The sequence below is a fragment of the Sodiomyces alkalinus genome (genome assembly GCF_003711515.1).
Source record: "Sodiomyces alkalinus F11 unplaced genomic scaffold SODALscaffold_12, whole genome shotgun sequence".
NCBI classification, from domain to species: Eukaryota; Fungi; Ascomycota; class Sordariomycetes; order Glomerellales; family Plectosphaerellaceae; genus Sodiomyces; species Sodiomyces alkalinus.
Genome location: NW_021167090.1, coordinates 791,419 through 805,141, shown reverse-complemented (window position 1 = coordinate 805,141; position 13,723 = coordinate 791,419). Strand labels below are relative to the sequence as shown.

Sequence of the window (13,723 nt, the reverse complement as noted above, 5' to 3'; positions counted from 1 at the left end):
TCCAGTTTGACGGTATTAACCCGACGCGACGGGGAAGCTTATTATGGTTTTGTGCTGGGCGGGTCGAGTCGCTCAGGCAAATGCAGGCATTCGGCGAATCGAATCGATCACAGGGTCTTCGGTCAGTCGGTCGGTGAGTCGGTTTATTTCCTCGTTAGTAACGCAATGGATCCAAAGACGGAATTTCGCTGAGCAGGACGACAAATTGACCAGGCAATGTTCAAAGACGGTTGACAAAGATCCTGGTGGGGGAACGTCGTTGTCGTGAGAAAGCCCAAACAGCGGCTCGAATGCAAGAAAATAGGGGGAATGATAATGAAGGAATGAAGGGAAAAGAGTTCAAATGATTGATATGCGTAAATGGATGCTAAGCGAGCGTCACGATCATACAGATCGGCAAAAGAGGAGGATGTCTGGTTGTGTACGGGTGAACGATAGACAGGCTGATGTCGAGGCAACAGCAAAGAGTCAATCCCAACGAGTCGAGTCCGATTAGGCGACAAAACAACGGGCCAGGGACTCGGTCGGCTTCAAAGAAAAATCGGCAAGTGCTATTAGGGCGGATGATAGCGACGATACTTCGTACAGTCCGAGCGAGTGTCGTTTTGTCGGGAGGTGGCCGACGTTGAGGGTCGGAAATTTTGGTTGAGGGGAGAGAGGTGAGAAACACGAGGTGGAAAAGAAGGGAAGGGGAGGGATAAAAAGGAACGGCGCATAACGGAAATGGGGGGAGGGACGACTGGCATGGGAATGGGCTGGGAAAGTGGAAAAGAACCCCCCTTGCCTTAGGTACAGGGGCAGGGCAAGGGGTTCGTTCTGGGCTTCAGGGGTTGTGAGGGTTTTCGGATGGGTCCCGGTCTACTGGAAATTGGCCCGCCAAGGGGGTGAGGCTTCAAGTCCGTCTGATCTTGATAAGGATAACGCAGACCTTTAGACACACCTCGTCAGGCCCCAAGTACCGAAGGTAGAGTATTCACAGAGTTCAGTGGGAAATACGAAGAACGAAGTACCTAGGTACAAAGCACCTGCAGGGACAAAGTCATATCTCCCACGCGTTTTCCCACGAACAACTCCCTCTTGCTGTCGTCAATTAACCCTGATTGGCTCTGCTCATGAAGAAAACTTAGGGGGTTCAAGGATAAGATAAACAACGGGTCAAGGGTCCGTTTGCAATCGGTATCCAAATCCGTACGTGGCTGCAAACGTTCACCTCACCCCATTCGCCATTCGGCGACTCCACGTTTGGCTCTGCAACATCCCATACGGTTGTCCGTGGCGGCATAGGAATCTGAGCCATCATCGATTAGTATGTGGTCTGACAAGGTTTGACGCACTCCATTCCACATTACCGTAGTAATCTTGGGCATTACCTTATCCTTGGCGACATCTCCCTCTGTGTTCCTCCATCTCAGACAAGCTGTAGTGCATTTAGCCGTCCATGTTACGTTCCTCCACAGGCCTTTTGTCCCGGACGCCTCTAAGCAGGGAGCAAGCCTACCACCATTCGATTCACGATCATGACCCAGCGTATCGAGGCATGTCAGTTGAGAGCAAGGCCGCGGGGAACCCTGTCGAGGTGAGGAATAGGGGCCAAAGACTCGGGGGTGCAAATGAGGTGGTCACTTGCGGATATAAAGTACTCTAAGGTACTTTCATGCTCCTTCGGTCTGACTGGTTTGGGAGCTCTCACCCCCTGGCCCTTTCCTGTGGGTACTTTGTGCTGACTCAGCTACGGGGGATTAACCCCCTTGATTAACCCTTGCCAGGCAGCACTTCTATCCACAACCATCAATCATCGCCAGCCAGCATACAACACAACGTAAGGTATTCAGTGGTCTCGCATCGGCTATTCCCGCTATAACTGTTGCCTTCAATATTGAATGCCTCGCTGTCTCACATTCCATTGTTTTGGTCTCGTCTCCATACCATTACAATCATCGTCCTCGACGCTATAATTATCCACCAGACACAGGCAAATCATCTCCACAGTCCCACTTTTCTTCTGGACCCGCTTTTGACCCTTGGCTGATCCCTACCATATTGGAAAACCTCCTTCTGCAAGGCACGTTTGCCCCTTATTGCCACGAACAGGGTCAAGGGCCTTTTTCTTTTTTCTTTTTTTTTTTTCTTCCTTTTTTCTTCTTCTTTTTCCCTCTCTCCTGGCTTTTTTTGTCCATTAAAAAGTTCCATCGCCAAGGTCAAGCAGCCGACAAAATGCAAAACCGTCGATCCCTTTCCGAACGGGTCAAGTCTGATTCCTGTGTCGCATCAATGATAAAAAGACACAGATCGGTCCAAGTCGCGTGTTTCCCGACGGAGCCCCGACCGGGGGTTGTCACATTCTTCTCCCTCTCTCTTTAGGAATTCGCAGCACATAGTTTCCAGGCACCAAAGACATACTATCAATCCCTCATGACTCCGGCGTTCAACTATTGACTCAACTCCCTCGGGTTCGCATTCCTCCCTCAATGTCAGGGGAAGACACGGGGCTCACTCATTAGACCACGAGCTACGGCGCGACCCCTGAATCAGACTCTCTCCCTCCATCAACGCAAAGGGTAGTGATTCTTCAAATAGACCGTTTGGCGACTGGACCCTCTCTTGAACCCAATTGAGTGAGTCTTAAAGGTTGTTCCGGAAGCTGGCAAAGGCCCGAACTGTCACCGTCGCTTCCGATATTCCCGTTCGGTTCTCCTCTTCGGTACGCTCTGCCGGTGCAACTCGTGGGGGGAGTCGTCGTCGCAGGGCATCTCAAAGTACCGCTCACAATTTGAGAAGAAAACGGATGCAAAGTTTACGATCCTCTCGCATCTTGTCATGAATTAGGTAGGTACTAATACTAAGTGAACGCTATTGTTTAAACACTAAAGTCAAGGAAAAGTCCAGGGGCTCCAATCACAACACAAACCGGGTTCCCTCCCGTACAGTACAGCATTGGCAATATATCCGGCCCATGTGCAACTGCCGACCCCCGAACCAACGTTTTACCACATATCACTGGTAATGATACTTCACATCCCCAACACCAGGTCTCTGGATGCCGTCGTCCACATACCCCGGCAGCTCATCCCCTTGCGCTCCAGACGGTGGTCCCGCCACACCTCCACCGCCGGTCATGTGTGGGGACCCATGGAACTGACCTCCGGTAGCCTGCCCGACCGGATGGGTCGGATAATTACCCAGCTGACCATACTGACCACCGGGAGCGGCAACGTTCGGATCCGCACCCGACTGGGGAGGAGGGGCAACACCCGCAGGGGTCGGATGAGGCGGGGGCGGCAGGTTCGCCTCGGGCAAGGGTTTCTGACTCTCGGCAACGCGCAGCGCTTCGTACAGAGCCGGCGACCCAGCCGGCCACTTGGCGCCATGGGGGGGCACTTCGCCGCGCAGGATCTGCTCGACGCCGACCCTCTGGCCGTAGAAGGCCGCGTTGGCGTCGCGACGCTCGGTGATGACGGTGCCGTCGACCTGCACGCCGGCGTAGAAGCCGCGGGACTTGACGTAGGTGAAGACGGGTTTGAAGGAACCGCTGCTGCTGCGGCGATGGCGGTCCTTGTCTTTCCGCGGCGGCTTGAGCTTGTCGTCGTCCTCACCGAAAGGCTTTCCGTCGGCATACTGCGACGGGGGACGATCGTATACCAGGTCCTCTTCTTCTCGTCGATGTTCGCCCGACTTGCGGCCTCCTCCTCCGTATCCGATCTGGACATTGCCGCCGGCGCCATACGGGCCGGCAGTCACGGCAACGTCCGGGCCTAGACTGACGCGGGTACTCTTGAAGGCCTCGAGGGCTTCCCGGCTGTTGATGACGCAGACGCAATCGTAGATGTCGACGCCAATCGAGAAGCCGGCGCCGAGGGTGTGGACCTGTATACCGGAGGGCGGGGACCAGGAGCCGTCGGGGCGGCGAGCGATGAGGATACCGGAGCCTGTCGCGCCGGAGAACCCGTAACTCACACGCGCGGTGGTGAATATGGCCAGGCCCTGTGCCCTTTGGATGACTTTGGAGGGTATTTTGACGATGGCACGCTGGCCGTGGAGGGCTCTGGGCTGCTTGTTGGGTGACACGGGGCGGGCCCCATATGTGGGTTCGGGAGCGGCCGAAGTTGGGGAGCCTTGGTAACCTTGGTGACCTTGCTGGCCTTGAGTACCTTGAGGACCCTGAGCAGCCGCATCAGAGGCGATACCCTCCTCTACAGTCTTGTTAGCGCACGTATCCTCTACTTGCTGGGGGAAAGCCCTTTTGACTTACTGCAGAAGCTTCTGAGAATGTTGGCAGCCTTCTCACACTCCTTATCCATAGTGGTGGGCAGGAAGCTCTGGGCGCCTAGCTTGTTAGCAAAGGCATTGATCGGAGCGGCGGCTTTATGGCCCATCTCCGACAAGCGGTCACCCCAGGTACGATGGGGGCGTTCATGCGTCGTCTGCGTCGTCTGAGTCGTCGCCTGGCCCGCAAGAAGGGGGTTTCCAGACCCGGCCGGGTTGTAGCCTTGCTGTTGGTGTTGGGTGGGTCGCGGGCCAGGAAGCGGAGGGGGCCCCTCGTAATCGTCGGAGGGCTTGTAAGATGTCGGGAGATTGTCGTTGGGTCCAAGTCCAACATCTGCATTGGATGGGTATTGCTGTTGCGAGGGAGGCTGCCCGGGAGGAGGGGGAGGGTAGTATTGCTGTTCGGTCTGGGGAAGGATAGGAGGTTTCTGGTCTCCGCTCGTGTATCCCTGTCCATCGAAGGTATGGCCAGGTGGGTGCTGACCAGTCGCACTTTGAGGAGCGTACTGTTGTTGATCCTCGGGCGGAGGACCAGAAGGGGGGGGTGGGAAATAAGGCTGCTGTTGTTGTTGTTGTTGTTGTTGTTGATACTGCTGTGGGTTTTGAGGGTCTTGGCCCGAAAATTGAATAGGTGGCTTCTCGGGATTTGATGACATGATGGCAGAGTTCAGACTTGTCAGAAGTCTCTGAAACTGAGAGCTGTGATGAGAGAACGAGACGACGTCGTTGAGGTTGAATGCGCGAAGGACGTTTCTGATGGCGGGGGCAGGGTATCTCGATGGTGGCGGGTATCACCGTATCTGTGCAGAGAGAGGTTCGACGGTGAAGGAGTAGAGATTAGAGAATGGTGGGTGACTAGAAGAAAGAATGGCAGAAGCTGAGAGGGTTGATATATAGTCGGTGAAGAAGGTTTTGGGCAAAACCAGACAGGTTCTAATTATTTAGTAAAGTGAAGTGTTTGCGGGAGGGTTCGCCGCGTCATTGTCATTCGATTTTGTTTCAGCTGTGACGGAGGCCTGCGAGGGAGGGGGAAGGGGAGAGGGAGGGGGAAGGGGAGGGGGAGGGGAAGCTCTTGCCTTGTCCTGAATTGGTAAGGTACTGCTAGAATGTACCTGGTGACGTGATGACGTATCGTGGCGCAGTGGTGCCACTGCTTGGTTAAAGGGCTTGACACTGAGGCGGTGCATGTCTTGATCTTCCAATTTGTAGTGCACACGTGTATTATTACGGAGTAAGGTACCTAGGTACTTTTCCATTCGCCCTACGAACCTGGAAGTCACTGCAACACCTTCCACGCGGACCACGCCTTTCATCACCATGCCCCTTGCTTCCCCTTGCAGTAATTGGCCCGATTCACTTTAGTTTCCGGGCGGCTTCTCCGCCTATCCCCCGACCCGAGTAGCCCCGCCCCCTTATCCGTAAACTAACTCCCCGTCGACCCAAATTCGCGCATGGCACTTCACGACTAATACCACTATACATACCTCAACTTCACACCTCAGAATACATCTCCCTGCAGGTGGTCACTGTTTCTTTCATTCTTTTGTTATTATTATTTATATATATATATTCTCTCGTGTCTAACCCTACTAGAACCATGGCAAAGTCGAACCTCCATCTCCCCCGAATCCTCTGCCTGCATGGCGGAGGGGTCAACGCCTCCATCTTCAAAGTGCAAACCCGCGTACTCGTATTCCGGCTATCCAAATACTTCCGCTTCATCTTCGTCGAGGCCCCCTTCATCAGCGACCCGGACCCAGCCATCGTCCCCATCTACGGCGACCAGGGCCCCTTCCGCCGCTGGATGCGCTGGCTCCCGCACCACCCGGAGCTGGACATCGCCACCATGACCAGCGAGACGCGCCGCGTGCTCGTCAGCGCCATGGACCAAGACGACGACGACGCCGGCGGCTTCGGGCCCTGGGTCGGCCTCCTCGGCTTCAGCCAGGGCGCCAAGGTCGCCGCCAGCGTGCTGTACACGCAGCAACTCCTCCGCGACAAGTTGGGCGAACACGAGGCCGCCGCCTGGTTGACGAGCACCGCCGACCCGGACGCGCAGCCGAGCAGGACGTTCCAGTTCGCCGTCGTCATGGCGGGCCGGGCGCCGCTCGTCACGCTGGACCCGCGCCTCGCGCCCCCCTTCGGCGTCGTCGACATGTCGCATTCGAGCCCCGAGTTCGTTGGCGCGCCGGAGGGGTTGCCGAGGGAGGGGCCCCATCTGTTGCACGCGCGCACGATCCACGTCCACGGGATGCAGGACCCGGCTTTGCGATTGCATCGCTTGATGTACGACAGGTACTGCGCCCCCGGCACGGCGACGCTGGTGGAGTGGGAGGGCGGCCATCGCTTGCCTTTCAAGACGGAAGATGTCGAGCCGGTCACCTCGGAGATTATTGACCTGGCGAGGGAGCTGGGTATCATTAAGGATGACGACGACGAGTAACTAGCTGCAATTGGAACAAACAACAACATCATGAAACGAAAAGTCGAAACGCAAAACCTCAACTTCCATTTGCCTACCCCCATCCCCGGCTCAGCGGATGGGATCCATAGACCCCAGCCCTCACCCCTGCAACATGGCAACGGCACGCTCCTCAACGATTTCCTCATCGACAAGACGCTTCAACACCCGAATCGTCCACCCCTGACAGTGTTCCCGTGCCGTCACAGCAGCCCCGATTGACAGCCCGCGGCGCCGGCTCTTCTCGGGCCACGCGGTCGACGGTGGCGAGCTGCGCGTCGCTGAGGTTTCCGTTCACCACCTGGGTGCCAGCAAGAGGCGAAACACGCAGAGCTCAACATGTCTTCATCCGGGACGTGCTCGTGCCGCATGTTCTCTGCGGTCGCCCTTGACGTGCCAGACCTGGGCCCTTCCTGCGCCGGTGGCTTCGGGTCGATGGCGACGATGGGCGAAACAGACGCCAGTCCTTGGGCTCGTGTTCGGCTTCGTGCTCCACGGCCACGGAGAGCTGCCGTGTCGAGGGCTTCAAGTCTCGGGGTCGATCTTGCGGGTCCATTGCGAGCCATCGGGACATGTGGTGTATTGTCGCTTACGACGCCCTATTTGGGTTGTCACTGCAATGTGTGTTTCCCGAGTCGGTCATGCTTTTCTGATTTCTTTCTATGATTCTTGTTATTTATTTTATAGAAGAATGTGCATGTGAGAAGATGTTCGCCGGTAAAGGACTGAAGGTGGTGAGATGGAAATTGTGAGTGAAATTATAGTTGAAATTCGGACAGAGACAAATACTTGACCCTTCGAGTCACTCCTAGAGGAAATAGGAGTATGGTTACAGCCTTTCAAACCCTCAACTTAGTCGTGCAGGAGGCTTGTGGCGGCGTTGATCCCAAGACGTTGTGGTATGAGACCTGCTACTAGATCCCCTATTGGACTCTTAACACCTTGACTATATTCAGCACATGAGGATATTGTACATGGATGATTCTAAGAGATGAGACACTGAAAAAGCCTTGTCAGCTATCTAACCGCCATAAAATGACACATCCATACATGTAACCTGCAGAACACAAAGCTGAGGCTTAAAATATGCAGTGTGAACTCTGGTGATGGCCAAGCCTCTGGTGGTATGGGAATCAGGAGGATGACTCACACGCCGATCCTTCGAGCCCAAGAAACTCGATAACTGGATCTTAAAAGGAGGGAAACCCTGTCTTGATATTCCACTGTTAGTTTCCCAAGTTCCAAGCGGTGAGTATTACTGAGAAGTCAGGGAAGCACCAAGCAACATCGATCTCGCCCACTCCCCATCCCCTTCTAGCCATGTCCGCCCCCGACGTCCTGGTCACCGGCTCAGCCGGCCATCTAGGCTGCGCTTTCATGCTCTCGTTGCCTTCACTCGGCCACACGCCAATCGGCATCGACATTCGTCCCTCCGAGACAACCACGCACGTAGGCTGCATCACAAACCGCCCCTTCATCGCCGCCCTCTTCACGCAATATCCCACCATCAAGCACATCCTACACGCCGCAACGCTACACAAGCCCCACGTAGGCTCGCACGCCAAATCGGACTTCGTCAACGTCAACATCGCGGGGACCTTAGTCCTCCTGGAGGAATCCGCCAAGCTAGGGCCGCAAATCGACTCGTTCGTCTTCATCTCCACGACGTCCACGTTCGGGAAGGCACTGAGTCCCCGCGAGGCGTCCCCTGCAGCATGGATCGACGAGTCCGTGGTACCGGTGCCCAAGAACATCTACGGCGTCACCAAAGTGGCGGCCGAGGACCTGTGTCGCCTCGTGCAGGCCCAGACGGGGATGCCGGTGCTTGTGCTCCGTACCAGCCGGTTTTTCCCCGAGGCGGACGACGACGAGGACCGTCGTAGCTCTATGGCGGATGAGAATCTCAAGGTCCTGGAGTTGGCGTATAGACGGGTTGATATTGCTGATGTGGTGTCCGCTTGCGTCTGTGCTATGCAGCGGGCGAGGCATATCGGGTGGGGACGATATATCGTGAGCTCGCCACCTCCCTTTCGAAAGGAGGAAGGGACGTTGCAGAGGTTGAATGCCTCTGGGAAGGCGGGGGTTGTACTCCAAGAGGTTGTTCCGGGAATAGCGGAGGCGTTGGGCAAAAAGGGGTGGAAGTTTCTTCAGCGGTTTGATAGGGTGTATGATTCGACCAAGACGGTGGAAGAGTTGGGATGGAGACCAACATACACCATTCAACATGCGGTGGGATGCATTCTGGAGGGCAAGGAGTGGAGGAGCGATCTGACATTCAAGGTTGGGAAGAAGGGGTATCATAATGTCCCAACGGGTGTATATACTGTGAGATGATGCACCAGGCATCAATCTCGGGACCCTCCTCTTCCCTTTACACTACAGTCGAGTAAATGAACATGGTGAGGTGTTGTCAAAGGGAAGTTTTAGTCTGCTTGAGTCTGTCTGACGAGGAATAATTTTAGGGGGGTCGACAACTTGGTGTGAGGCATTGATAGGCACATGCAAGCAATGTAAGCAATATAGTAGCACAGCGTGGAGCAATATAATGAGAGAATGAGCATCAAGATGAGCATGAGGAGTTCCCACTCGCATAGACGTTCTACCGAGACCCCCGCCTTCGCGTGAGATACCGCATTTGTCTAACTTGCAGCTCCGGCCATCGTCGTCCCATGTGACCGTGTCTGGGGACCCTGGCGGGCTATGGGTAAGGGCTTGAAAACGGTTTCGCGGACCTCGGGCTGATAACCGAAACCGATCATTGTGCCGCCCACAGTGAGTTGATTGGTGTGAGCTCTAAGATTGCTCAGGGAGTGCACAGCCCCAAGAATGCAGCATGGGTTGCTTGGGCAGAACTTGGGGAAGAAACGCCGACGGTGTCTCGAGCAGATCTGATAAGAATCAAGATGCCCAGTGTCTTGCATTTTTGGGTGCCGAAGAAGATCACTCCGAGCAAAGAATATGACTGCATGTAAGATCTTCCCATCCTTGTCTCTAGCGATACACTGTGCTACCAAGCCGCCGTGGGAGCTTAATACCTATAAGACGAGACCTGGCTACATGTATTCATAGTTCCAGCTCGCCGGTTAGGGCCTAGAGGACCTCGGGTCTCTGAGCCTCAGGGGTGTCGGCCTGCAAGCAGCACGGCAGGCAGGACAGCGAGTACAACGGCGAACTGTACAATTTCAAGGAGCTTCTCGGCCCATTGCCTGAATTTGGTTAAGGTCTAACAGGAATAACTATTACCCTGCCACTGGACCGGGTCGAAAGCCGGATCTCATGTCCGAGTCTAGCCCCTTAGTTGACTCCCTTTTCATGAAAAAGATCACAAGTTCTTGCCAGTGCAACCCTACAGCTAATTCTCCCCGGCCGTCTCAAACAGGACATGGAGTCTACGGTCTCTATTGACGGCAAGAACTCGAACGATGCCGAGCACATGGAAATATGTATACACAACGCAGAGGTTCTGCACATAACGAAGGGACTTTCAAGACAGTTCGTCCGCCGGCGATCCATCCCCCGCGCCCTTGTTTCAGTCCGTCGGGTCACTTGGGTGAGCTCGCGATGATGTTATCGAAGCCGGGAGTAGCACATATCGGTGTTACATTCGACGTAGACTCCGTATCATATATACCACTTCCTCGGCCTTCACCTTTGTGGTTTACCAACTTTACCTCCAGTCCCTCTCATTCTCGTTTCTATTTCTTCATACCTTTTTGTCCGCTTGCTTTTTTCAACTACTTTGTTTCTACTGTCAGACTCTTCTCTAAATACAGTATATTTTTTACCACCTTACAATGCTATTCATCAAGTTGGGCCTGGTGCCTGTTTTGGCCGCCCTCCCTTCTGCTCTCGCCTGTCTAGGATATACAGGCGGCGTCCCTAGGGCAACCAACACCGTTTCTAGCAACAAGGTCATTGAAGTCAGGGCTGGACAAGTTTTCGACGGCCAGTGGCAGCGCTTCGACCGGGGAACTGGTGCCTGCAACGAGCAGGCCGAGGGCAGTACGTTCAGCCGTCCCCTTTCCTACAGTTACACACATGCTTGGTGTTTCTATCCAAGGCCCCCCGACGTCTTTTCCCAAAGTTTCCCCATTCTTCTCATTTCTTCTCGCCTGACGCCCGCCTTTCTCCAGGCTCCAACGACGCCGTCTTCCTCCTCCGCCGGGGCGCCACCCTAAAGAACGTCATCATCGGCAGGCACCAAGCCGAGGGCGTCCACTGCGACGGCCCCTGCACGCTCGAGTTCGTCTGGTTCGAGGACGTCTGCGAGGACGCCGTCACCGTCAAGAACGACAGGGCCGGCGACCACACCTGGATCATCGGCGGCGGCGCCTACCACGCCGCGGACAAGATCGTCCAGCACAACGGCTGCGGCACAGTCAACATCATCAACTTCTTCGCCTCCGACTACGGCAAGCTGTACCGCTCGTGCGGCAACTGCAGCTCGCAGTGCAGGCGCAACGTCTACATCGAGGGCGTGACGGCGCAGAGGGGCGGCGAGTTGGCGGGGATTAATGCGAACTATGGGGATACCGCTACCATCCGGAATAGCTGCACTTCTGCCTCGCCTAGGTGTCAGTTCTATCAGGGCTGTGCTGGGGGGTGTGAGCCCAGGAAGCTTGGCGCCTGTTCTGGCTGAGCTTTTGGGGTTGTAGGTCGCTGGCGGCAGCTTGAGGGGAAGGATCGTCAGGACTCAGGCGCGTGTCTTCTGCCTATACTGAGATTTTCGCAATTTTCTGGCGCGTTCCGTTCTGAAGGGAGCACCGAGGGTTGAGGCTTTGGCTGAAGACGACAAACTCTCAACTGGTTATAACTTATACTGTATGCAAGTTTGTTCTGGGCCAATAGTCAATACAACCCGAGATCTATGTGCGTCCCTCGGGAGTTCTAACACCGGCACGAAAGAGGACCGTTTGCTATATATGCATGTGTATTCCATCCACATTTACCAGGAATGGCGTTTGTCATCCTATGGTTCTGTCCCCGTCTTGAAGATCCCGAACGAATCCCGCAGCTCAGGGGCGTCTCCCGTGCCGATAGCGGATCTACCCCCTGTAACCACGTCTCGACACGGGAGAAAATTTATACAAAATAGGAGGGGGGGGAAATGAACACTCATTCATACACGGCCAGCTTGAGTAATCATCGAATCATGTCGTACTGGAGGCGAATGGATTGAGCTGACATTTGATTCACCGTTGCCTCCATCAACCTACAACTTGAGGTTGAGCGGTCCTCACAAGTTCATAACCTCACTCATCCCACGGTTCACACCGACATCGCCATCTCCCATCTCCCCTCACGATGAGCCGACTTGCCTAGAATCACGCCAAATTCATCGAATCCACAGTCCACGCACAATGTCCCGGATTCACACTATTCCCGGGAACCAGGGCCCCGGGCCTGGCGTCGATCCATGTCAGAAACGCAAGTCGTCGATCCCGGACATCAGCATCGCAGACGCTGCGTACATCGCCCATGAAAAGAAGGGCCAGCTAGACCCTGCAGCGGCAAGTTCAACGGCCGAATCCTCAGACGCCGAACGATCCCCAGTCATCCCCGTCACATCAGAGGACCCGGACGTCTTCCCCGATGGCGGAATCAAGGCATGGACCGTCGTCTTCGGGGCCTGGTGCGCCATCTTCTGCACCTTCGGCGTCGGCCACAGCATCGGCGTTTTCCAAAAGTACTACGTTACCGAGGCTCTCAGCCAGTACCCGGCATCGGCCGTGTCTTGGGTCACGGGGGTCATGCTCTGGACGCTCAACTTTACGCCTGTCGTTGTAAGTTCAAGCGCAAAGCGGAGGGGGTCAAGCATGCTGTGAAGGAAGACACTAACTAGTAACACCCAAAAATAGTTCGGGTTCGTCTACGACAAATACGGCCCAAGGTGGATCATCATCGGCGGCACCGTCACCTACGTCTTCGGCATGATGATGACCTCCCTAGCCACCGAGTACTACCAGTTCTTCCTCGCCCAGAGCATCGTGGCTGGCGTGGGCGCCGGCGCTGCCGCCACCGTGAGCATGTCGGCCGTCATCTCGTGGTTCGACCGCTATCGCGCCACGGCCTTTGGTGTCATGATGTCCGGTTCATCGGTGGGCGGCATCGTCCTCCCCATCATGATCCCCAAGCTGATCGACCGGGTCGGCTTTCCCTGGGCTATGCGCGTCGTTGGCCTTTTGTTCCTCTTCATGCTGTCGATCTCGTGCCTCACTATTCGCTCTCGCTTGCCGCCGCGGCCGAAGCCGTTCGTGTTGAAAGAATACGGCATGAGCCTCCGTGAGCCTGCCATGGCTGCTACTGTCGCGGCCATGTTCATGATTTATTGGGGCATGTTTCTGCCGTATAATTTTGTCATTTTGCAAGCCGAGGCGCAAGGCATGAGCCCTGACCTGGTCATTTATGTTTTGCCCATTATGCACAGCGTCAAGTAGGTCGTCTTCCTTTTTTCTTTCCCCCCCTCTTCCCCCTTCTTTGGAGTCCTCGACTTTTTAGGAACTGACGCAAGACATACAGCATTCTTGGCCGTATCATACCGGGCATCTTGGCAGACAAGTTTGGCCGCTACAACATCATGATATGCATCACCCTCATCGCCGCCATCTTCTGCCTCGGGTTATGGATACCGGGCAACACGGACGCTACCATCATAGTCTTTGCCGTGGCCTTCGGCTTCTGCGCGGGCGGCTTCACGGGTCTCGCGCCGACGCTCATCGCCCAGATATCGGACATCAGAGAGATCGGCATCCGTAACGGCTCGGCCTTTGCTATACAGTCGTTTGGCGCCTTGACGGGCAGCCCGATTGCGAGCGCGATAGTGGACTCCCGAGGAGGTGACTACCTTGGGCTGAAGCTGTTCTGTGGGCTTGCCATCTTGTCGGCGTCTGTCGTTTTCGTGGCTGCGAGGTACGTTCAGGTAGGGTTCCAGTGGAGGAAGGTTTAGATATGGCATATAGACGGCGATGTCCAAGTTGTGTAGTCCAACAAGACAACCGC

General features: G+C 55.3%; 7 protein-coding genes across 7 annotated transcripts; 5 read left to right on the top strand and 2 right to left on the bottom strand.

Annotated features, from left to right (window-relative positions):
- Positions 1 to 72: 72 nt before the first annotated feature.
- Positions 73 to 1,297, bottom strand: SODALDRAFT_363796 (hypothetical protein; the record flags this gene model as incomplete). The annotated part of the gene is made up of 5 exons (XM_028614598.1): positions 73 to 285; positions 391 to 443; positions 510 to 858; positions 1,026 to 1,109; positions 1,205 to 1,297. The coding sequence occupies 5 exons, from the start codon at positions 1,295 to 1,297 to the stop codon at positions 73 to 75; spliced, it is 792 nt and encodes a 263-aa protein (XP_028462910.1).
- Positions 1,298 to 2,569: 1,272 nt separating this feature from the next.
- SODALDRAFT_382040 (hypothetical protein) lies at positions 2,570 to 5,450 on the bottom strand (the record flags this gene model as incomplete). The annotated part of the gene is made up of 5 exons (XM_028615204.1): positions 2,570 to 2,600; positions 2,665 to 2,762; positions 3,016 to 4,190; positions 4,250 to 5,037; positions 5,392 to 5,450. The coding sequence occupies 5 exons, from the start codon at positions 5,448 to 5,450 to the stop codon at positions 2,570 to 2,572; spliced, it is 2,151 nt and encodes a 716-aa protein (XP_028462909.1).
- A 130-nt stretch (positions 5,451 to 5,580) lies between these two features.
- Positions 5,581 to 6,706, top strand: SODALDRAFT_363793 (citrinin biosynthesis oxidoreductase CtnB; the record flags this gene model as incomplete). The annotated part of the gene is made up of 3 exons (XM_028614597.1): positions 5,581 to 5,602; positions 5,766 to 5,785; positions 5,870 to 6,706. The coding sequence occupies 3 exons, from the start codon at positions 5,581 to 5,583 to the stop codon at positions 6,704 to 6,706; spliced, it is 879 nt and encodes a 292-aa protein (XP_028462908.1).
- A 357-nt stretch (positions 6,707 to 7,063) lies between these two features.
- SODALDRAFT_353499 (hypothetical protein) lies at positions 7,064 to 7,724 on the top strand (the record flags this gene model as incomplete). Its single annotated transcript, XM_028613651.1, has 3 exons — positions 7,064 to 7,345; positions 7,432 to 7,472; positions 7,504 to 7,724. 3 exons carry the CDS (start codon positions 7,064 to 7,066, stop codon positions 7,640 to 7,642), a joined length of 462 nt encoding a protein of 153 aa, XP_028462907.1. The 3' UTR covers positions 7,643 to 7,724.
- A 246-nt stretch (positions 7,725 to 7,970) lies between these two features.
- Positions 7,971 to 9,276, top strand: SODALDRAFT_353498 (NAD dependent epimerase/dehydratase family protein). Its single transcript, XM_028613650.1, has one exon. The coding sequence runs from the start codon at positions 8,045 to 8,047 to the stop codon at positions 9,056 to 9,058; it is 1,014 nt and encodes a 337-aa protein (XP_028462906.1). The 5' UTR covers positions 7,971 to 8,044; the 3' UTR covers positions 9,059 to 9,276.
- A 1,242-nt stretch (positions 9,277 to 10,518) lies between these two features.
- On the top strand, positions 10,519 to 11,363 carry SODALDRAFT_321167 (family 3 polysaccharide lyase; the record flags this gene model as incomplete). The annotated part of the gene is made up of 2 exons (XM_028609601.1): positions 10,519 to 10,726; positions 10,858 to 11,363. 2 exons carry the CDS (start codon positions 10,519 to 10,521, stop codon positions 11,361 to 11,363), a joined length of 714 nt encoding a protein of 237 aa, XP_028462905.1.
- Positions 11,364 to 11,867: 504 nt separating this feature from the next.
- On the top strand, positions 11,868 to 13,670 carry SODALDRAFT_317676 (MFS general substrate transporter; the record flags this gene model as incomplete). The annotated part of the gene is made up of 3 exons (XM_028609356.1): positions 11,868 to 12,507; positions 12,583 to 13,157; positions 13,244 to 13,670. Exons 1-3 carry the CDS (start codon positions 12,085 to 12,087, stop codon positions 13,668 to 13,670), a joined length of 1,425 nt encoding a protein of 474 aa, XP_028462904.1. The 5' UTR covers positions 11,868 to 12,084.
- Between the last annotated feature and the right edge of the window lie 53 nt (positions 13,671 to 13,723).

What these genes read in the sequence shown, in the direction of transcription:
- SODALDRAFT_353498 (XM_028613650.1), top strand. Translation starts at nt 8,045, where the DNA reads ATGTCCGCCCCCGACGTCCTGGTCACCGGCTCAGCCGGCCATCTAGGC.